At 37.4% G+C, this 24,126-nt stretch overlaps 2 protein-coding genes across 4 annotated transcripts; one reads left to right on the top strand and one right to left on the bottom strand.

Annotated features, from left to right (window-relative positions):
- Nucleotides 1–405: 405 nt before the first annotated feature.
- Nucleotides 406–6,777, top strand: LOC127951570 (apoptosis regulator BAX). The gene is made up of 6 exons (XM_052549538.1): nt 406–522; nt 2,199–2,247; nt 2,333–2,491; nt 3,990–4,125; nt 4,206–4,310; nt 5,272–6,777. The coding sequence occupies exons 1-6, from the start codon at nt 492–494 to the stop codon at nt 5,368–5,370; spliced, it is 579 nt and encodes a 192-aa protein (XP_052405498.1). The 5' UTR covers nt 406–491; the 3' UTR covers nt 5,371–6,777.
- LOC127951501 (mitogen-activated protein kinase kinase kinase 14-like) lies at nt 6,543–23,868 on the bottom strand. 3 transcript variants are annotated; one of them, XM_052549404.1, is made up of 16 exons: nt 23,707–23,868; nt 17,925–18,174; nt 17,804–17,843; nt 17,517–17,673; nt 16,552–16,926; nt 14,187–14,321; nt 13,943–14,072; nt 13,259–13,387; nt 11,207–11,305; nt 10,968–11,125; nt 10,704–10,854; nt 10,249–10,611; nt 9,307–9,416; nt 8,953–9,091; nt 7,910–8,010; nt 6,543–7,793 (listed from the first exon to the last, which is right to left on the bottom strand). In XM_052549404.1, the coding sequence occupies exons 2-16, from the start codon at nt 18,163–18,165 to the stop codon at nt 7,575–7,577; spliced, it is 2,547 nt and encodes an 848-aa protein (XP_052405364.1). In that variant the 5' UTR covers nt 18,166–18,174; nt 23,707–23,868; the 3' UTR covers nt 6,543–7,574. The 3 variants fall into 3 exon arrangements, with proteins under 3 accessions (XP_052405364.1, XP_052405369.1, XP_052405359.1); XM_052549409.1 differs by lacking the exon at nt 23,707–23,868 and adding an exon at nt 19,951–20,115; XM_052549399.1 differs by lacking the exon at nt 23,707–23,868 and adding an exon at nt 19,707–19,864.
- Nucleotides 23,869–24,126: the final 258 nt, after the last annotated feature.

Below are 24,126 nucleotides of genomic sequence, written 5' to 3'. Positions count from 1 at the left end.
CTGGCTGTTTTTGAAGGAGTTATGGTCGATGCCTAACTTGATGGTGAAATTGTGATTAATATATATTAACTATAGTTGTTAAGTAGCAACAGGAATAAGTAAGGTTAGGCTACAGTGTTTGATTGACACTGTAAAATCTGACATATGAAATAAATAAATAGGACTGTTTATTGACAATTGAAAGGCGTCTTGTCCAGACTGATCTCATACTCGAAGAGCAAAAACACCTTAATTACTTTCAAATATACAATTTGGTGCAGAGGCTCTTATTTATATGGTCAAAAGTACATTGCAATCCTGCTAGATTGTAATATATATCATGATGATTTTTATAACATGTCTAGACCGTTTCCTCTAAACCCCTGTTGTTGTTGCTGCTGCTGTTGTTATTATTTGAAGTGTACTGCATCAGACTGCTGCGTGACTTCCTTCCTGCCCAAACTTGACGTCACGAAACGGAAGAGTTTTCACTTATTTATTTCCATGCTAATATGGCAGCGCCGTCGGGCGGAGGCGATACGGGTAAGTGCCGCTTTCTTCTTCAAATGATGGTTTTCGCCTGTTTCTCCGATTTGTAACTCAAATGACCTGCAAAGTGTCATTGCTGACGCATTAATGTGTATTAGAATACCATATACCATGTAAAGTGTGAGTTTGCTCACGTCACAACACCGTTGTCTGTCTGAAACATGTCTGTACACATACCGCTCACCGGACGATCCGGCGCACAGAGCCGCTGGTCATTAACGACAAAGACACGAGCTGAACAAACACATCAAGCACAGTCTTATTTGGCTGGATCCTAAAGTTAGTCGTCTACCCAAACAACATTTTTGGACATCGTATGCGTTCCAAAAGAACTTATGAGCGTCATGGGCGCGTTCCAAATGTGCGATTTTTTTCTTCTTTTTTTTTTCAGAAGACGCTGATGATGCGGAGAGATGCTGTCTTGTTAGGCTGCACCCTGTTTTTGAGACAGACGTGACATAATCGTTTGAGTGCTGATCTGTTAGGAGAGGAGTAAACACTCATCACAGACGGGTTGACGTTACAGTTCGCACAAACAAAACAAATAAAAACGTCGACTTCATTTATGTTTTCCCAAATGTCTTCTTCATTCTGCATATGTGGTAACATTAATGTTGTAATTTTTAATGGTAGTGAAATAACACAATTATTGCTACAGGCAATTATTGAAATAAACAATTAAATAGTCCGTAATAAAAAAAAAATAGTACAAATAAATACAATAAAACAAAAGACACGAATGCATTAAATAGTGCTTTTATGTTTTAGTAGGTTTAGTAGGGTAGAAATTGAATTAAGTAATCAATCAAAAATTATATAATGTTTATATATATATATATAATATGTTTTTTTCTGTTTGAGTTCACTTAATGTGTTAAGTGACTGTGCTCACATAATGACTTGCCAAGACAGGAGATTTGAATTTTGGCTAATATCATGTAAACCAATGGGGGTTATTTTGACCCCAACACCATTGTAGACAAAGCCTTTATAAAACATATCTATCTGTAGAAACTTTGCATGTGCATTCATGACCCTGCATGAGAAAAAGTCACAAAATTTCAAGAATTAATATTTCAACTAGTGTTTCATGCAATTTAAATATGGCTCAAATTGACCCAAACACACACACACACACACACAAACACACAGTTAAATACTGAAATAAGACGGGAAATGGATTTAATTTCCAAGCTGCTTATTTTCATTTCTACGTATCTGTAATGCTCCAAATGCTGTCTGTATAGGATTGTGTTTGTGTCGAGTGAAGATTTCAAGTCTTTTGTTGTATTCGAATATTTAAATATGTGAACTGGTACTTAAAATGAGTTATTTATGCTATGTACTTGAGGGACTTTAGCTTGAGTGAGTCTCTTTCTCCATTAGATGGCTCATGCATTGGACACTAATTTCTTTACATCATCTTTACTCATTGTGAAACTGAAACCAAATGTGTGCTGAATTATACATGCACCGCTGAGTCATGTCACAAACAATATGGAACGATTCCACTGTCAGATCTTTTCTCTTTTAAGGCCACATCGGTGTTGTTAAACCTGTGTTTTTGACGTTTGTACTTGAGTATATATCACATACCTTTTGTTTACTACAAGTGTCTTTCCTCACGGCTTTGTATTGTTTTTAATTATTATAATTTCCAATATTTGAAGGCACTGGCAATGACCAGATAATTGCCTTGGGATCTGCACTTCTCAATAAGTGAGTATCGTCTTATACCTTTTTCCCATGTTCTCTGTGTTCATTCTTGTTCATTACCTCCATCAACTCGTCCCATCTCTCGCAGCTTTGTCTATGAACGAGTTCGTCGTCATGGGGACAGCGAAGCTGAAGTAACCCGAAGTCAGCTGGGTCCTGTTGAGCTGTGCGACCCCAACCATAAACGTATTGGGCAGTTTTTACAACAGATTGGAGACGAGCTGGATGGAAATGTGCAGCTGCAAAGGTAATGGATTGTGGATGACATCTATGGCGTTATTTTTATATTATTTAGGATAATATTTGAAACAGATGTGGCTGGGGACATAATTCGTGCTGCTGTGACTTGCAAGTGACCCCTTTAAATTATTTCTAGGTAATAGTATTGTATGAATATTTTCCCACTGTAAATACAGTGGAAATAGATATGTCTCCTTGAATAAAAGTGAGTTGGAAATCAAAATCAATAATAGACTGAACAGTTCCATGATAATATGTTTGTAACATTTATTACTTCCGTCTTTTAAGTCTAAAGGTACTAGGTATGTGTGTGTGACATTAATAAATAATTGTGAAAATAATATAGTTAAATATATGAAATAAATTAGTAATATTAGTTTTATTTTACGTACTAAATTGAATAATGTTTCTCTTCTTAGTATTCTTTGTTGGGCTTGAGAAAGCCAACATATATTTAAACATTATTATTATTTATTATAAGAGTAATTGACACCGACTAGAACTTTAATGTTCCACCAAATTCAGCTCAGATCTTCAGACTCGTCTGACTCGCGTTGCTGTATAACTGGCCAGACTTAACTTCCTAAAAAATGCGAGCCTAAACACTTAATGTCCACTAGAGGGGGCGACAGGATTTCTGTTTACAATAGTTTAAGTGACAAACATATATATGAATTTCATGTGTACTGCCATGAATATGCCATATCTGTGTACAAGAATAAACCTCACACTTCAAAGCTGTACAACTACTTAAAACTTCCCAATCTGGCTTTTTCCATCTACCTCCAAATTTATAATTTATTCACACTGGTTTATGCATTTCATGTTTGTACATCTGGAACTTTTATTTTGCATGAGCTGTATACTTTAAGATGTACAAGGTGTTGATAAATCACATGCAAAGAATGTAAAGAGCTTTGACTTTTTTTTTTCTTTTTGAAAAAAATGTGTTATTCTAAATAGGAAATGAAATGATCAAAACGTACACGGACCAGACTGGCTTTGGTTCTACTAGCGATTTGATTGGAGACCAACAGCCAATCACAGTTGACCTTTAGTTTTCCGATTGGTTGATTTTGTGGCAAAATCATGAGTTAGAATTAAGGGGTTGAGAGAGGGAGAGGGACTTGAGAGGAGCTAAGAGAATAAGTTTGTGAGAGAGCAAACTGCGTGAGAGGGTTTATTACAGCACGTTAATATGGATAATAGCAAACAAGCAAATACATTTGAGCATGGAATCGTTTTTTCTTTGCGCAAGAGATTTTTTTTTTTTTTTTTTTTGCGATTTGTTCATTTCTGTTCAAAATATAATGTAATGTGCTTGCAAATTATAGTTCTCTGTGCTCAAAACGTACAATTACTCGCTCAGGATTGAGGCACAAAAATAACGCCATAGACATCGCAACTGTTTGTATGTACCAAGTCACCCGCTGAGCTGGGAAATGCCCACCGGATGGCAATGTGCAGCAACTCATCCATACCTCTCCATTGTCATTTTGGTTTAGTATGGTAAATGATCCTGCTCTTCAACCAACTCAAGAAGTCTTCATGAAAGTGGCCCGAGAGATCTTCTCTGATGGGAAGTTCAACTGGGGCAGAGTGGTGGCGCTTTTCTACTTTGCGTGTCGGCTTGTCATCAAGGTGACGACCTACACAAGCTCAATCTCGTAGCGAAATGCATTGTTTTGCATTGTTCTCATTTCTTATTCATGCACTCTTAGGCCATTGCAACCAGGATTCCTGACATCATCAGAACCATCATAAGCTGGACTATGTCCTACATTCAGGAACACGTAATTAACTGGATCAGGGAACAGGGTGGATGGGTAAGTCTTGACAGTGGCTTTCTTATACAGTCACTTCCTTAAAATCATGTGAAACGTTGGGTGTCGATGTGATATTTTAACACAGACCACAGTGACCTGTACCAAATCCACTGATGGTGCAATAAACAAGATGCACAAAACAGCATGAACCGTTCACTTCCCTAATGAGAAGCTAAATATCCAGGCAGTACTGTAGACATACACTACCATTCAAAAGTTTGTGATCGTTTATTTTGAAAGAAACTGATACTTTTATTCAGCAAGGAAGCAATAAATTGATCAAAAGTGACTAGAGCTTACTGTTGCAAATAAACGCTGTTCTTCTGAACTCTCTATTCATCAAAAAATCCTGAAAAATATAGATCATGGTTTCCACGAAAATATTAAGCAGCATAACTGGTTTTAACACTGATATTAATGAGAAATGGTTTTTGAGTCAGCATATTAACATATCATCAGCATATTAGAATGATTTCAGAAGGGTCAAGTGACACGGAGCAACCATATGACTTTTTGTAAGGAGAATTTCTTTTTAATGGAATTTCTAAAATAATAATCCATGGTATCTGTTAAACTAAAAGTTCCATGAAAATGTATGTAATTTTTTGTTCTTCTTTTTTTGAATGTGTGAACACATCAATTCATGATTTCTTTTTACTCAGTGTTAATGCCACATGACTCATTAAAAGAAACTTTGAAACCATAAGAATCAAATTTGTAAATCTTTTTTTTTTTGGGGGGGGGGGGGGGTTACTTCTGTTTACATCTTTTTCTTTATTAAGGAAATATTCTGAAATATCACTGAAACTAATACTTTCCGATAAAATGTCAAAGCATTTTGTTTTCTTTTCTTTTTTAAAAGCTAAAGTATGTGATATTCTCTACATTAGAATACTCTCCCACTCATGCCTTGTCAAATTTGCCTTTTTTTTCTTTCTCTCTCTCTCTCTCTCTCCCTCAGGAGGGAATCCGCTCCTATTTCGGGACCCCGACATGGCAGACTATCGGCGTATTCCTGGCCGGGGTACTCACCACAGTAGTGGTGATCCGCAAAATGTGAAGAGACTGACAGAAGGGTGGAGTGCAAGAGAAGAGAGAGTTGAGAGCCCACGAACAGAGGCTGAAACAGACCAGCAAAGAAGAACAGAAAGATGAGGAGGAAGAAAAAGGGATTTGGAGTAGAGAACTAATTCTAAACTAATTGAAAGAGAGAGAGGAGGAGAAAAGAGAGAGAGAAAGAATGATGTAACTGCCTCAAACCACTTTTGTCACTGCAAAGCCTGGGCTCTTTCTCATCTACAACTTTAAACCTTGATAACATTTGCACTGAAAATCAGAGATTAATGCATCAGAGTCCAGGTGCAGGCTAGATTTTAGCTATTTATTTTTAGTTTGGGCTTATGACTGTCTAGGTTATATAAAAGAATGGATTAGTATTTGATTTAATTTATAGACCTTGTCTCAATGCAGAATTTTCTAAGTTAGGAGTCTCATATTCTTATATTATAATTTTTTTGTCCTAAATTGTGTGTAAAGACAGTCAAAATGACAATTGATAAACAGTTGGCTTATAATAGCTTATAAAAGCAATTAATATAAATATTATTATAGCGTTTTTTTTTTTTTTTGAGTGCACTCTCATCTGAAAGAGAAGGAATAGGCTCAGAATTTCTCCTCTTTCTAATTCCTCCTCGCCTTTCTTTGTTAAATGTCTCCTATAGTTCATCAGAATAGGGGCTATGAAATGTCTGTGAAGTTGATTGTACTCGAAAGCACAGGTTGAGCCTCTTAAGAGTTCATGAAATGTTTGTACAGCCAACCAATAAGCACTCTGATTGGACTAAACGTGGGCTTGTCTTAGTCAGCTAGGCCCTCCTATGACAGGGATGGACAATACTAAAACTTCTCAGAACCATGATGATCGTATTTTTTTTTTTTTTTACGGAATCAAACATTTTCCTTTTAGAATAGTAGAGGACCTGTCAGACAATCTAAAGACTTCAGATGGACGTGCAGATTCGATACACATATGAGGACTTTGAAGTGAAGCAGTTAGTTTGGCTTCATTTGGTGCAAACATTCGGTCCTGCAGGACTTCTAGGTCCATTAGTTGAGCTTCTTCCCTCAGCAAAGTTTTCTCAGTACTGTATTTTTACGATGGTTAGCCAGAGCCACTATCCTACATTTACATGCAGTTGTTTTTTCATATATATATATATATATATATATATACATACATACATACATACATACTTGTTTCTATGTCTTTTGTTTTTTTGGTACAATTAAATTCTTTTTGATTCTTTCGTTGACAGTGCCTTGGGCTTTTTATGATACTAGCCGCCACTTTTTCATCTTTTTCTACATCTTTGAAAACTGGTATAAAATTGTGCACCTTGAGGCAGACTGTCTGCTGTGAGCCCACGAGTTTGTTTTGTAAAATGAAACAATAAATTGTTTTTATGGATTTCAATGTGAATGTGTGGTGTATTTTGGTAGAAAAACAGTCTTTATTACATTTTCCACAATAGTAAAGGATCAAAACTAAGAAAAGAGCATATAGAAATTGTACAGTGAATGATTAAAAACTACTATTTACTAAAAAGAAGTATATAAGTAGCTTGGCTTCCTCTGGGCATCGTGAGATGTAACAGTATTAAAGAAGTTCACAAGTATGCTAGACACTTGAAAAAAAAAACCTTTGTTCTAACTTTTGATTGTACATAATGCACTCAAACTTAAAAATAAAGCTAAATAGAAATATTTGTAAACTAATTACAATTGCATTGATGTAATGTGTCTGTTTTGTAGCGTTTCAACACCTTTCAGCTAAATATTTTACTTCAAAAAAAGTTTGGCATTCAAATGATTATTGCAATAAGATTCTCCACTTAATGTTTACAAATGCAACAATACACAACATTTATTGAAGGATTCTTTGAAATACAGTTAAAACATTCATAGAAAGGAGATCAATGATTATTGATGTGCAACTTTTGTCCCACAAGTAAACAGTACTGACATTGAATACGAATTCATAAGTGCTCAGGGTTTAAACCCCACAATGATCTTCACAACACAGCACAACAAAAGCAAATCTGCATGGTCAGTTAAAACAACTTGAAAATACTAAGAATGTAAACCAATAATATGGCAATGGCTCAAAGGTTTGACTGGTGAGAAGCACAGATGAGATTCATGAATACAAATCCAATGCAAAAAAGTACTTTGATTGGAACAGAATGCTGATTGGGGATGGAGAGATCAGTCGTTAGTCTCCAGCACCCCCTCTCTGATCCTCCAGCTCCATGGTAGTTTGCAGCTGGGGCCGAGCGTGAAGCAGGGGCTGTGTCCGTACTGATGATAGTGGCTGGAGTCAGGGGCCGGGACACAACGCAAAAACAGGCTGTTCTCTAGGACCTCTTTGTCATGGGACACCAGGCAACCATCTTCTGTTTGCAGACTGAACACGTTCTCTGAGATCTACGAGAGAGAGAAGATATTATCCTCTATAGCAAGCACCAAGAGTAATGCAAATAAAACAATGTGATCTGCATAAACACACTATCTATACACACACACACACACACACAGTTTACCTGATCGCTGATTCCTCTAGCAACGTGGCCTACTTTCACCCCGGGCGTCTCCCGAATATGAATGCATTTCCCGTCAAAGTCCCTGATATAAACATCCACCCCTGAAGAAACAAAAGAACAGATGTCAGCATGGCACATATACCCCTAATAAATCATCTAAAAATATCTCATACCAGAGGCATGTGTGTATGGAAGTTCTTGTAGCTTAACTGTGTTATGTGCCAGCATCAAAAACACTGGTTTCTAAAACATATACATGTCCCTAGACTTGCTGGTGTTAACAATATTAATAAAATATTGTTCTTGGTAAACTATAACAATAGTTTTTTCCTTATTACTGGCTATACACAAGTAATTACTTGGGAAACAAAATTTACCACACAATATTTTCTTTGTTAAAAACATTTGTAAAAACTGGACTACATTTTAAAAGTTTGGGGTCAGCAAGAAGTGTTTTTGGATGGGATGCATTTGTAACCGTAAACATTTGTAATGTTGTAAAAGATTTACATTTCAGATCAATACTGTTATGTGCTAGACATTTCTATTCAAAGAATCCTGGAAAATGTAAATGAATGGTAATTTATAATAAAAACAGCATATTAGAATGATTTCTGTAGGGTCTTAAGACACTGAAGACAGTAATGTCTGCTGGAATCATATAGATTTTAAAATATAGTCAAATAGAAAACAGTTATTTTAAATTGTAATAACATTTTGCAGTTTTTACTGCATTTTTGATCAAATAAATGCAGCCTTGATGAACACGTAAAAACAAAAAAACATTTAAAACTGCCCCCCAAACTTTTGAACATGAGTGTGCATGTCATTGTTTTCAGTTATTTTGGTAATATTTATAATACTATTTCAATTTAAATAGCATAACGTTTTTTTTGTTTGTTTTTTTTCCCCCTGGGATATCAAGAATTGGAAAATTTCACTGATGCTGTTATGGACTGCCAACAGTTCGGTATCTTGCCAAGCCACTGCTTATGTAATGATTCTTTGCATTCCTCAAAAGTAATCAGTTGTTGTTCACACACCGTCAAAGCAGCGAGGCGGAGGTCGATGCGTGGGGGCGAGCCAGTCCCTGCTGAAGCTCTGACCATCTTGTTGGCTATTGTAAGAAAACACGCCTGAGCTAAGGTCATCGCCAAGACCGTCTGACCAACGTCCTGAATCCTGGAGGAGAGAAAAAAACCCTTTGAATTTCAAATAAGTTGGAATTGGTTAAACTGAGATGCTTTACTAGCAAACAACGGGTGATGGTTGTCAAGAATTTAACCACCACGTTATCTATGGCCTTATAATGCGTTTACTAGACATGTATCAGGTTATGGGGGATTACAGGCTGCCTCATATTCAGCATACTAAACCTGATGCTTGGGTTTGTTTACCTTCTTGTCAAAGTTTTCTCTAGTGGAAGGGCAGTCGCTATAGATGCAAGAGAGCAGCTGCTCCTGTCGCTCAGCAGAATGAGCCAGGGAAAGACTGCTCAGGCAGAAATCTGCAGAGAGAGTGAAAGTGAAGAGTGTTACGAGCTACAGTTCAGAAGATTGGATATTGACCAGCAGCTGCTAAGTTTGGGATATCGAAAACAAAAACGCTAAATGAAGACACCTTAATGCAACTCATATACATAAAATATAAATGCTAGATCGCGATGGATACAATTTAATGTGCATAAACTACTATATGAACACATTTAACAAATACAATCCTACATTATCTCAGGTCTCAAACAATTCACATCTAAATCTTTGTTTATTCTACGTTATCGTTCAGAAGTTTGAGGTTGGTATGATTTGTTCTCATAGAAATTATTTGATCAAAAATACAATAACATTTTTCATTTTAATCTAGTTTAAAATATCATTTATTCCTGTGATGCGAAGCTGAATTTTCAGCATCATTACTCCAGTCTTCAGTGTCGCATGATCTTTCAGAAATCATTCCGATTCATTTCTCATTATTATCCATGTTAAAAATAGTTGTACTGCTTAATATTTTAGTGGAAAGTGATACTTTTTTTGCATGATCTTTTCAGGATGTTATTTTGTAACATTATAATTGTCTTTACTGTTACTTTGATCAATGAAACGGTTCTTTGCTGAATAAAAGTGTTAATTTTTTTTATCTTACCTACCCAAACTTCTGTAAAATAGTGCGTTTAATAAAAGAAGTGGCTTCAAATTCCATTTCTATTCTTTTGTACCAATTTTCCCAGAAATGACAATGAAAGCAATCTGCAAACTGTTTTTACGATGTTCTACAATAATTAAAAATTCACATCTGGGATGGAAATACAGCTACTATGACATGATCAGCTGGTGGCTGACCTTTCTCCAGTCTCCTCAGCTCTTGTTCCAGCTCCCTCTCCGGCTCCGGCTCAGTCTTATTGATGATCCGTGACTCAGGTGAAGTGTTTTGAATGTGGAGAAGTGACTTCGGAGGACAGAGGTCATCGTTTCTTGTCTCCTCTGTCTGTTTCAACTGTTTTACCTTTTCTGGCTTCTCATTGCATTCCCCATCACCCTCTTCCCTCTCGGGCTCCAAGCTCATCCACTGCAGCTCGGAGTTATCAGAGGACATGGTGTGGTGGGATGTGGTGGGTGTGGCTGAATGGGCGGGGTCTGGATTCTCTGGCTTCCCCAGTGGGTTCTGATATGGTCCTCCTCTCGCGCGGCTGCGAAGTCCCCCCACTGCAAATATTTTTATTATTTTATTTATTTTTTCATTGCATAAAATGTAATATACATGCATTTGTATATGTTTCATGATTATTCATTCTTACCTGCTTTAAGTGCTTTGGCAGTTTTAACCAAAAGTTTTTTGGCAGAAGCTCGTTTGATTGGATCTTTCTGCAGTCCTGCTTTTATGACATCTGCTGTATAGGAGCTGCAGTCGCATGGAATTTCCCTCAGTGGCGGAGGCTCTTCTGCTATCTGTCACCATACAAACCCAAACAATCCTTTAGTGTTTGGTGAATGCACACAAAATACAATGTGACTTTAAAAGTGGGAAGGACTTATTTAAACCGTTTCCAATCGTAGCTTACCTTGAGGACGAGTGGGCGGGAATAGTAGCGGGTCCACGGATGACAGCCATTGAGCATGTGCAGAAGCATACAGCAGCTGCTCCAGATGTCTGCTTTTGAAGAGCGTGGCTCATTGAGCACCACCTCAGGTGCCATATGAGTTTCTGTGCCTTTCAGATCTAAACGCACACAAAATGAGTTTGGCATGTGTCTATGTTCACTTGAAATATGTGTTTGAGGCTCTAATGAAATGTACTTACTCTTACAATAACTAAGCCCCTGTTTGTCCAATCTCTCCGAATATCCAAAGTCACACAGGAATGCATCTTTCCCATCTTCCGACAGCAAGATGTTATCCGCTACAAACATGAAAACACAAAGTGAGCTTTTAAAATGTAATTATTGTACAAAACACTTGCAACAACTTATATTCCTGCCATTATAGTCAGCAGGAAACTGAAATACGATTAAATCCCCAACGTAAAGTACACTATCGTTCAAACATTTGGCATCAACAAGATTTTTTTTTAAAGAAAGGAATGCTTTTATTCAGCAATGACACATTAAATTGATCAAAAGTGGCTACAAAATATTTATATTTGAAAAAAGAAAAATGCTGTTCTTTTGAACCTTCTACTCCAAGCATCCTGAAAACGTATCATGGTTTACACCAAAATATTAAGCGTTACGACGGTTTTCAATATTGATAATAATAATATGCAGCAATAATTCCCTTGAGCAGCAAACCAGCATATCAGAATGATTTCTGAAGCGTCATGTGACACTGAAGACTGGAGTAATGACTGTTGAAAATTCAGCTTTGCATCACAGGAATAAATTACACTTTAAAATAGATCAAAATAGAAAACAGTTACTTTAAACTGTAATATTTCCCTATATTACTGTTTTACTGTAATCAAATAAATGCGTAATGGTTGTGCATAAGAAACTATGCGAGCCATTGCAAAAACTAAAAAAATCTATTTTCATAATGCATGCCCAATAAGACTACGGTAGATGTGTTTGTAAGTGGGCACCATCTCTTCCCATAAGTCTCTGCACTAGAAGTGGTGATTGGCCAGTTCCAGGAAACGTTAAAACTGGAGTGTGTGAGACTTTCAGTTTCTACACTGCAAACCACAACTTGTCAATTGAAGAAAAAAAAAAAATTAAATTACTGATAATCAGATTATTTGGACAGCAGATGGCGCTGTAGATGTCAAAGTAGAGCGGTTTGTTTTACTGCTTGCTTTAATTGAACTGCCCTCTATCAACCTGAATGGCTTATAAAGACATGAAGCTGCTCTTTAAATCTCTTGTGTGCGTCTGTATATGGTCAGTTCTTCAATCTGTGTCTGGTTTCTTTCTCTTGATCTCTCCGTCTCTTCTCCCTCACCCCCTCCTCTGAACCACATGAGTCATGCTGTGGGAAATTCCCAGCCCGGCTTGCTCACATTGTACTCTGATCTCCTCCCTCTCACCCCAGGTGCTGTTCATCTCATCCTATTCCCCGGAAAAACAACTAAAGCCAGCCACAAAGCAAAGCATTTGAATCAACTTCCTCGGCAGCAAATCTGTAGTTCTTCAATTTGCTTAAGGTTACATGTAACAAATTTGTAAAAAAAAATGTCATTTGCGTACAGTGTTTTCTGTAGTAAATCAGAGAAGGCAATTTTATTGCACATATATTACTCTTTTACAGCTCAGGAAACATGGGATCCAGCAGTTATGGTACACGTCAGTGTTATTTTTTTAATTAATTTTACACTATTATTATTTTTATTTTTTTTCATATTATGAATGAGCTCATTCCATTTTTATATTTTCAGTTTTCATTTTCATTTTAGTTTTAATTCGACTAGTTTTATTATGTGCTTTTTTCAATGTTTTTTTTTTTTTTTATGTATTTTTACATTTTAGTTTTAGTAATTTTATAATTTAATAAAAAGGCTCAATTTTGATATCTTAGCACATCACTGACACGTGATCTGAGATTACAAGGGTCATATTATTTCATCAAAAAAAAATCTCAATTTCTTCCACATTTAATCTCAACTGCTGTTTAGAAGAAACAATTGAGATATTAATCTCACTTGTGATTTTTCCATTTTCCACATAAATTAAACTTCAGTATCATTTCATCCTTCCACACAAATGAAATAGAGACAATCTAGATGAGTGAAGAGAGAACAGAACAAACGCTCAAGCTTTTTGACTTTTGATGTTTAAGACTCAACATAGCTTCCACCCTTCTCATCCAATTAAATGCTTCAGTGTTCTTTTAAGCTATCCAGCCCACACTCTGGACATACCTTTGATGTCCAGGTGAAGGACGCGCTTCCTATGCAGGTGATTTAATGCCCCCAGTACTTGCTGAAGGTAGTGCAGGGACAGATCCTCTGGCAGGCGGCCTCGTTCCGCCACCAGCTGTCCTAGAGAACCTGAAGAGAGTGCAAAGGTAACACTTCATTTTACATACAGCACACAGAGAAAATTACATGAATGTGGCAGTGGGCGAATGCATAAAGTGCAGCATAATCTGAAATCACGAGTTTAAAGTTTAAAGCATTCAATTCACACAGAGAACATGTGATGACGCTGGATATAAATGCACACTTCACAAGATCTCACAGCTGGATTCCACTAAGTTTTCAATGTTATTAAATGTTCATTAGTCATTCAAAGATTTGTTTAAATGATATAAATGCGTATTTGCTTAATGCTGACGGCAAACGATAAAGCATTATAATGTTTGCCTTTCTATTACTAATAATATAAAAGCAATCGTTATAATACTTTTTTATACATTAATTCCTATGTTTAAACGTTCTATCTGATTATTAGACAGACTTCTATCTGTATTAGACAGAACCGTTAACAACGACAGTAACCAAGAGGGAATATGAGCACTGTGTGCAAATATCGGCCGATATATCGGTCTTGGCGATATATCGGTCGACCACTATAACTCTACGAAGGCGCTTCTGAACACTTACTGGATTTAAGGTCCATGAAAAGGATGATGGAAGGACCTTCACGCACCACACCAAAGAGTTCCACCACCTGAGGAGACTGCAGGGCACTCCACGAGCCCACCTCCTCACTGCTGAAACTCACCAACGGCACCTTAAAATAACACACACATGAGCACCACACATCAACAGAGAGTATTCTGCATCTGAATACCAGCTCTGCCATCAGCCAGAACATTAAGTTGGACATAAAGGAGGGCACAAATACCTTTTTGGCAGCACATGTGAAGCCGGTGCCTTTGTCTTTGATGCTGTAGACTTCTCCGAAAGAGCCCTGCTTGAGAAATCTACAGCGTTCATACTCCCGTCCCTCTCTGTACTCATAATTCACTGGTTGTAGCCCCTAAAAAAGGGATGTGAGATGTTGATGTCAAATGATGTTATGTTTGTTGACTGGCAAATATGGTGTTCAAGCCATGTTACAATACACAATATAATCACCCATATTACAAGCTACTGTGTTCATCACATTGCAACATGCATTTCCCCTTTTTGTCACTTATTTTTATATTTCTTTAGACAGAAAAAGCGTAGAATTATAATGTATAACATTTAGTATCTAGTTATCTGTGTGTGCATGCAACTACACTACCATTCAAAAATTTGGGGGTTTGTGAGATTTGAATTAGTAATTTACCGTATTTTTCGGACTATAAGTCGCACCTGAGTATAAGTTGCATCAGTCCAAAAATACGTCATGATGAGGGAAAAAAACATATATAAGTCGCATTTATTTAGAACCAATAGAAAACATTACCAGCCGCGAGAGGGGCACTCTATGTCTTCAGTGTAGACTACAGGAGCACTGAGCAGCATAGAGCGCCCTCTCGTGGCTGGAGACGGTAATGTTTTCTATTGGTTCATTTCTCTTGGTTCATTTCTCTGAACCAAGGTTCATTTTTGGTTCATTTCAACATTCTTGGTTCATGTCAAATTAATTTTGATAAATAAGTCGCACCTGACTATAAGTAACAGGACCAGCCAAACTATGAAAAAAAGTACGACTTATAGTGCGGAAAATACGGTAATTATTTATTTACAACAAGCAAAATACAGTAAACTTGTTGTTACTTGCACTAATGTCTGTTCATCCAGAAACACTGAGCAATCCATTTGCACACTGAAATATTTTCTATGCACTTTACTGTCCGTTGCACTAGTGTAAATTATGTTTAGTTCTGCCTATAGTGTACATGCATTTTTACATAATCCATCTGTATAGTATGTTCATAGTACACCTATCTGTATATCATGCTGATAGTATTTAAATCTGTAAATAATGTTCATAATACTTATCAGTATAGTTATTGTACATATTGTAGACCTTGTATATTCTGTACTTACTGCTTATTGCACTTCTGCATTTCGTTGCCTTGTACCTTACATGTGCAGTGACAATAAAGTTAAATCTAATCTAATCTAAGTCTCTTATGCTTACCACGGCTGTATTTATTTAATCCAAAAAATACAGAAATAAAAACAGTAATATCATTAAATATGATTACACTATTAAATAACTTTTTTCTATTTAAATATATTTGAAAATGCAGTTTATTCCTGTGATGTAAAACTATTGTTTCAGCAGTCAGTCTTCAATGTCACATGATCCTTCAGATTCTATTATGCTGATTTTGACCAACAACTATTAAAATTTTTGTCAGGATTCTTTGATGAATGAAAAGTTCAGAAGAACAGCATTTATTTAAAATATAAATTTTCTATAACATTATAAAAATTCTTTACTGTCAATTTTGATCAACTCAAGGCCTCCTCACTGAACAAAAGTATTAATTTCTTTAAAAAAAATTTTTTGAACAGTAGTATATAGCTAAATTCTTTTTAGTGTGTTTGTAAAATAAGTACAAGTTCATTTCTTGAAAAAGTAAAACAACTTTATTAATGTTACTTGGAAAAGTGCAGTAAATATTTATCCATATTTCATAATGTACCTTGTAATATTGTGATGGCTAAATAAACGATTTTAGTTTATTTTAGTGTTTCATTTGAATATTTATTAACATAAATGAACATGAATTACATTAGATGTATGGTATCTATCATGTTTATCATTATAGCCCATCATTTCAATACTGATGCATCTTTATAACTTAATTGTTAAAAGGTTCTACAGAACAACTGAAAATGTCATAATTCAGAGCACATGACGAGCACAGTAAGAGTGTGAAGATGTTTTTACTGTTTGCTTATTTCTATTTGCAAGGAAACTCCCTAAGCAGAAGTAGGCTGGTGAGGTAAACACGAAACCCCACTGAAAGCAAGAAAACAGGAAATCGACAACCGCAAGTCAACTCGGGCTATGTGTGTTTCTCACTCTCTCTCTCTCTTCCTCTCTGTATTAGTAAGCCTGCGTTGTTTTTATCTGCATTGTCTTTCTAGAGGATTCAGTTTGTGTGTGCCTCTATGACTTTTAGGTTGTGTACTTGTATGTAAATTTGTATCTTTGCGTACAAGACAACACATCTATGCGTCATGCTCTTTCGGTATGAGTTCATACATGGGTCAATTTCAACATGCGTCAAACGTCATGTGTTTTAAATGCCATTTCAAATCACCTCTTTGAACAGGATGCCTTCGTTCTTGTCGCTCTCCTCTCTGTCGTCCTCATCCCTCTCCCTCTCCCTCTCCTCTCTCAGCACATCTTTGACAAAGCCGTACGCAAAGCAGCGGCCTTCAGTCGTAACAAAGTTCCTCAGGGCTGTATAAACCAGAGGGCATTCAGTCTCACTTCTCAGGGGAGAACTGAGCTCCTCACTCTCTTGGCCGAAGCTCTGGCAGGACGAGAGGCTCTGTAAGGAGGTCCGCTGGGGCTCCCACTGATAAGAGTCCGATGGGCCCTCTGTTTCCTGCACAGATACCCTCTCCGTGCTGAGGCCACTGCTGTATGCAGCACCATTTATACTGCTGCTGATGCACACAGGATCTAGAACCTGAAACAACACCACACAACAAAGTGGACTGGACCATTAGAGAGAAAGACATTGAAAAGCACTGTATAAAATCAATGCAGATTACAGGAAAAATTTACTGGACCTGGCTTTTTTTATGATTTTCTTTTTTTTAAACTTATCTTTTTCAGTGTGAAAACTTCCAACCTAGGTAACATTTTCAGACATCAGCAAAACTACGCTGATGTGATACAGAGAAAACTTAAGGTGGTATCTCATGCATCCCACCTGCATAACAAATGCATAAATCTAGTTTTATTCACTACTGAACAGTATTAACAGAAATTATGCCGTTTTAGTAAAAATGCACTAATTGAGTTCACTTTGTAGTGCTTATTAGTTTAAAGCGGTTATCTTAGCAACATGGTAATGTCAGATTCTGCTGGATTCAACTGCTTAGTTCAATAACAGAGTTAAGGCCTGTTCACACTGAGAACAATAGCTACATTAAATGAATCAGCATCCACGCCACTTTGGCTGACAAATCTATTTATCAGATCCCAAAATCAAACGACAAAAGATTTGAATATGAAGCCGTTCTAAGACAATGACAGCAATTGATTGGGTCTAACCTGAATGAGAGATGACGAATGGAACTCGCCGCTGTCCTGTTCTGGCACTCCGGTGACTTCCACAGACTTCGCACCCCGTTTTCGCCGATGTTTCTTGTGCCGCTTCTTCCTGGGCCGACTGCGAGAAATTGCGCCAAGAAGCGACTGGGAGGAGATGCTAAAATGCGACCCATTTTGTGATGGAAAAAATAGGTCAGGACTCATGAGAACAGAAGTAAGTTGCAGTGATCTATTAAAAGAGAACATAATGAGTCATGCGTTTGTGTGACAGTCATATGCGACTTTACCTGCCATTGGGGCAGAACTCCTGTGAATCCTGGGACTCACCTGCGGGAAAGAGAAACATTTAGCCCAAATCCATATTTGGATATAAGCACTAAGAAATCATCTGTCTGAGTCGGTACTTACACTCTGCCTGGGCAATAATGGATTGTTTCTCTGTCCTGTGTGTCCACTCATAATTGGCAGTTCCATTGCACATGACCTCCCTCAAGTAGTTCTGGAAGAAGCTCAGGTGATCTATTTTGTCCGCCTCTACTCCCTTGCTCTCTGTGCGAGATGCCGGGCTCGAACCGGGGCAGTTTAGAGCTTTAATATTTCTTAGGGTCATGTGGGAGAACGGGACGGTGGAGTTCAAAGGTCGCTGCATCTTGAAATTCTACAAAACAAAGAAAAAGGTCAATACGTCAGTTCAGTCTCATATTGCTCATACCACAGAAGTATCACTAAACCTCACAGTGCTTAAATATGATCCGTCATTGTAGATAAAGATCCCACACACCTGGCCTTTATTAACCGGTGCTTTTAATGCTAACTGGCAGGGGAGGGTATTTTCTTTCAAATACAAATTCATGAAATCTTCCCTCTAACAGTGATTGGTCACAAAGCCTGAACTTTGTACCTGCTGAGGACAAGAGAGGACACTGCTCTCAGTGTTTTCAGTCAACACAGAGACTCTATTCTTCACTCGTACACTTCCTGCTCCTCAAGGTTGATCTAACGGTGCGGGAGGAGCCGTGAGGGGCGAAACATGAGCCTTCTGCTAATCGAAATGAAGGGCGGGCCCTGTGCGGATCACACCACCGCAGCTGTGTTTTGGCACTGTTTGACAGGATGTTGTCGTACAACCCACATTAAACTAAGCTAACCAGACTATAAGGACTCATTTTGGTACTGGAAATGTCCTAATTTAGAGCAGTATGTGAAAGTATTATCTCTGATGAATTACAGAAGTAAGCTTGTTATCATAAACCTGACTACTTCTCACGACTTCATTGTGAGTATACGTGGGAGGGTAAACGTATCAAGAAGATCTTTTTTCCTTGTTTGACTGGTTTATGATATATTTTCGAATCAAATTCCTCAGGTGCGGTTGAATTGTTTCTTCTACTTCCGCGTTGTTTTGAAATGCAGTAATGCGTCTGATAATGGGACCTAGTATGTATGAGAAAGAGTAGTTGTGCGTTGCCTTAAGCATTAAACATTAAAAACCTTAAGGCTGGAATACACCATTTTGGCCTCGATTTATAGTCTGGAGAAGCTGACCCTAGTTGCTGCAGTCAGAGCCAGTCTGCAAATTTTTTAATTGCCAGATATCATAAAAAAACACGTGGTTTTGATGATCACAGACTGCACAGTGGCCAAGATCACCTTTGCCACCACTAGCAGCCACCCACAATCGCTCTAGCATTGAGCCGGCAGGCCCTAAAAACAACCACCACATTTTCTTCTGTCTAGCTTTTATAACTGCGCAATCATTTAGCTAGGTAATATTGCGTTTATAAAGTGAATCAAATATGCAAACTGAAAATTTTTATTAATTTTGTAGCGAAATAATTATTCCTAAAGGCTTTTCATGATCTGAATACTCTCAAAACCCGACCAAGCAAGTCTTTTTCTTCTGTTCAACTGGAAAAATCTGCACAGCCTGGAGAAACTGCAAGGTCTCACGCAGTTACAGCATGTTGCATCAGTGAGCCTTTATATGACCCCAGTTGATCTGTCCCACACTCTCCCTTTCCCTTCCTCTCTCTCTCTCTACACTAAGAGAAAACAGGCCTCCATCTAAAACCAACGTCATCCGTGTAGACGCTGCCAAAGGCTCATTGGCTCAAATTGGCGCAAATCCTCCATTTTAATAGCTAACGGAGAAGCTGTTACATCATCAAAATGACTTCAGAGAGCACTCACAGCACTGTGGGAAGATAAAAATCCATCTGACAGCAATCCATACATGAGCAATGGAAAAATGTTGCAAGAAAGTCGTGCAGCCGAGCAGCCCGTAGTTCCTCACGCTGAGAGCAGTTTCACACAGCGCGATCACATGAGTCCTTTCCATTACACTAAAGCCATCTGCATTCAATGACGATTAGCAGAAACTCACCCATTTAAATCAGGCTCACCAGAAAAAGCAAGAGAGAGAGATGAAACATACCGCTTTTTAAATGCACAGAGTAAAGCGTGCGAGATCTCGTCTGATGTGATCCAAACAGTCGTTTACTAACACTATCACAGCCGGTCCCTCCTCTCTCTCTTTTAGTCAGCTACACTTGTTTCTAACGTCTGATCCTGCTGGCGCCCTGCCATGTTGAGAGCGGCTGCGCTCTGATTGGATAGAGCTGATTTACGGGAAATCCATCTCCATTTCCCCTCTCTGCGCTGCCCTCCTCCTCCTCCTCCTTTCAGTAACTTCACCTGCCTGAAAACCTCACGTTCTTTAACTTATCTTTCTCTTGTACAATTAGATCCACTTCAAATCCTTAGTTTCCATTTATGTGTGTCTACGCTTTTAGCATTTATCTTCTTAAAGGGATGGTTCACCAAATTATTATTCTCTCAACTTTTCCTCACCTTCATGTCATTCATGTGAACAATACTTTTTTTTTTTCTTGCAGGAATGCAGACATCCCTCAACCAAATATTAACAGCTTTTCCATGCAAGCACTAGCAGTGGCGCTTAAAATGTCCAGTTTATATGTTGAAGTGATGAAGTCTTCATCAAGCGGAGAAAGGTCAAATCTTGCTCATCTACTGTAGGCAAACCTCACAATTCGCTGACGTCAAGTCAGTCACTTGTCAGTGGATTTCCATTTCTAAGCCTACATCCAAAATGCTGTCGTAATATCCTACTCCGTGCGCAAAGCTAAGCTCAGTAACTGAAGCCCAAAGTGTACTTTGGTTTTTACATGTACACACTAGACTAGAGGATGCATATAGTACAAAGTATTAAGAAGTTATCTAGTTGACAGGAAAAGAATTGAGAAAAGCATTAGGGCCACAATTCTCACAAAATGTATGCAATAAAAAAAGCAGCTAAAAAAATACTTTTGTCCCTAAATGACTTCTATGTATGTGCACATAGCAGCTACACATGCTTGTTTTTTTTTTCATGACTGGTTCGACTGAATAGTTTTCAAGTTCAAAATAACTTTGTCAGCTAAAAGGTATGTCAATACAACAAACAACCTCATTACATCACTCTTTTCTCTTTGAAGGAAATTGAGCTGAACCATTTTTATGATGTCAAACATTTTTAGAAAACACGCTACCATTCAAAATCTTTTTTTCTTTTAAGAAATTACTAATTTCATTCAGCAAGGATGCATTAAATTGATCAAAAGTGACAGTTAAGACATGCATGATGTTACAAACTATTTCTGTTAAAAATACTGTTCTTTTGAACTTTCTATCCTGAAAAAAAAAAGTATTACGGTTTCAACTAAAATATTACGCAGAACAACTGTTCTTAACAACATTCATAATATTAGGAAATGTTTCTCGAGCACTAATCAGCATTTCTAGATTTCTAGCATTTCAGATTTCTAAAGGATGATGGGAAACAGACATGTTTTTAACTGCATTGTTGATCAAATAAATGCAGCCTGGTGAGCATAAGAGACAACTGACCGACCCATACATTAAAATAGCAGTGAGTTATTAACATATATGTATATTATTCAAAGCCATAAAAAGTGAGCAAACACAGCTAGTAAAGCCAATTTCAAACAGCAAACTTTTTCTAGGCACGTTTGTCACAGTCAATTAATGTTCAAGCTACTACAGAACGGGAGTAAAGCCGCACCCTGCATCTGTCATTTCTAATTAACAGTTCAGGGAAATGCTGCGGTTTGACTTGTAACGCTCAGACAAAATCTCGTTATTGGCAGTTAACTTTTCATCAACGCATCAAAAACTCACAGCCTGTAATTATCAACTAGTTTTAAAAAAAAGAAGAAAAAAGTGGAAATGCAGGTTCTGCAATTTTTTTTTTTTTATGTCGAAAGTTTTTTGCAGAAGTGAAAACACACAGCTACAGGCGGATGAGGAAGAAAGCACAAAACGACAGACAGTTGATTCAACTATCTATCTATGGTATACAGAAATGTGGATGTTTGGGCAGCTCAAAGAGGAACAGTGTGGTATTGAGGCCAGGGATAGGGCCGAGAAAGAAAACACACATGCTAAGAGGGATAATGACAGCCTTTTACCACTGAAGTGTGTGACAAAAAACATTGGTTTAACCAAAGGGAATGTCCACATCACAATGACTGTGTGTGTGTTTGCAAGACCAGACATTAGGTAATTAGAGTCTTTATCACTTCATAGACCAAAAGGTACTAAGTGGAAAAACAGCGGTTTTGTTGGAAAAGGTGACACTTGGGTCAGTGTGTGTGTGTGTGTGTGTTTTGTATATGATGCTCATACACTTAGAAATGTTATATATCAATTACTAAACTGCTGCCTTTTCACTTGACACATTCAAAAAGAGCAAACAGGTTAAAACATTAAAACCAACTCAACACACTACAGATGGATAGGGTAAAATTCATAAATATCATCCTACTTTCCCAGTGAATTAAACCACATTACATTAAGACATGAAGTTTTGTATTACAAGTTTTATCAATTGTTACGTTTACATATGCAAAGTAATAAAAAAAAATCATATTAAAAGGGCAATAATTTGCACCAATTTCCATAACAGAAAAAGAAAATTGGATAAATCAAGGTTCAACGCTCCTGATTGAGGTTGTTGGCATGTTAGATCCATCACTCCATAAATCAGAAAATACTTTCAACGGCCAGCAAATAAAGAAATCACCATGTTTTAAGAATGAAATTTCATATAAATCAGGTGAATTATATATGAAGAAACAGCTCGGAATAAAGATAGGGATAAAGTTTGGTGTATGTGCTACTGAAGTGGAGATTTCTGCCTTCTGCATGAGGAAAGAATTCTTTTTTTTTTTCTTTTTTTGAAAAATGCTTTTCAAGATATCTTTTCTATTGGAATTGAAATTTACAGACGCAAATATATGAAATGTAATCATTTAAACACGTAAATGTGTGTGTGTGTGTTGGATCTTTGCTTTCTGAAAGTCTGAAATAATGTGTGTTATTAAAACAAAACATCTTAAAAATTGACCAGTGCATGAAAAAATTTTTTTTGCCTGTAATATCATGCATTGAAAGAAAACAGATTGTAACACACACACACAGATACTTTTTAAATTAAGCAGTGAGTCAACCACACCCCTACACATGAACAAGATGCTTTTAACCTGAGTAAGTCCTGCTCTAAAGCCTAAACTCGGGGACCAGAGCACGCTGAATGCCTGTCAGGGGCCCCTCTGCATATTTGCCGCCAGGAGACACACAAAACATAAAAGGATATTGCTATGAGACACTATTTCCATCGCATGACATAAAAAGCTTTCAAAGTTAGACATTAAACACGTAATAATAGACTTTGGCTCTTATGTGTACTGTACATGAAAGGGTTTTAGACTGTACGCGCAAGCTCGCACTCTCAAGATAACTGTTAAAATTGCGCGACTGAATATATGATGTCTGTTTAATAAATGTCACACATAATAGGGAGAAATAAAAAAACTTGTTTTGTCTTACACATTACACGTCATGTCCAAGCGATGTGTGCACGAAAAACCTTTTCACAACGACTTTATTTCATAACAATCTTTTAAAAGTTTTTGCATGAGGTAAAGCGCTGAAACATTTCTAAGCGAAGAAAGGCAGAAGCGTTTAACTTCCTCCTCCGTGCCTCCGCCATTTCGGACAAAATCAAAAGATAGAAAATCCTTCTTTAATAGACTTCACGGGTGTGTCTATTAAAGACAGGCGTTCGTGACGGACACTATAAGGGTAATACAGTAAAGTCAAGGGGACTTACCGTAATTGTATTAAGTAAGACAGGAGAACGGTGTTGTGTCGGACGCTGTCGAGCTCTTCTGATCGCTCGCTTGAGAGACAGGAAGACGAAGGATGCGTGTCAAAACCTTACAGACTATGGTCAAAACCTAGTAAGCTGCCTACATAGACAGCATGCTTGGGTATCACATGCGCGTCCACGCGGCTGTCTAGTAGACAGCTTACTAGATTTTCACACACACGAATGTGACATCACGAATGAAGATTCATTTTGAAAGTAAAATTTGAAAGCAGAGCTGAGGTTGACGTTACATGGCCAGATTGACTGTTTGTTTCAAAACTGTTTTGTGAATTTTAATTAATTAAAAATAAGCTAATAAAATGCATATTAAAATTTTACGGTACAATACATGTGGAGCAACCATAAATCATTTTTTGCCAT

Source organism: Carassius gibelio, chromosome A3 (assembly GCF_023724105.1).
Source record: "Carassius gibelio isolate Cgi1373 ecotype wild population from Czech Republic chromosome A3, carGib1.2-hapl.c, whole genome shotgun sequence".
Classification (NCBI taxonomy): Eukaryota; Metazoa; Chordata; class Actinopteri; order Cypriniformes; family Cyprinidae; genus Carassius; species Carassius gibelio.
This window is presented reverse-complemented; position numbering and strand designations above follow the sequence as displayed.

Bases quoted from the DNA above. Each gene is read 5' to 3' on its own strand.
- LOC127951570 (XM_052549538.1), top strand. From the start codon at position 492: ATGGCAGCGCCGTCGGGCGGAGGCGATACGG. The intron at 523-2,198 runs GTAAGTGCCGCT...CAATATTTGAAG, and splicing joins GTCGGGCGGAGGCGATACGG to GCACTGGCAATGACCAGATA. The intron at 4,311-5,271 runs GTAAGTCTTGAC...TCTCTCCCTCAG, and splicing joins TCAGGGAACAGGGTGGATGG to GAGGGAATCCGCTCCTATTT.
- LOC127951501 (XM_052549399.1), bottom strand. From the start codon at position 19,751: ATGTATGGATTGCTGTCAGATGGATTTTTATCTTCCCACAGTGCT. The intron at 17,674-17,803 runs GTAAAGTCGCAT...GTCGCATTTTAG, and splicing joins GAGTTCTGCCCCAATGGCAG to CATCTCCTCCCAGTCGCTTC. The intron at 10,612-10,703 runs GTAAGAATGAAT...AAATATTTGCAG, and splicing joins TGCCAAAGCACTTAAAGCAG to TGGGGGGACTTCGCAGCCGC.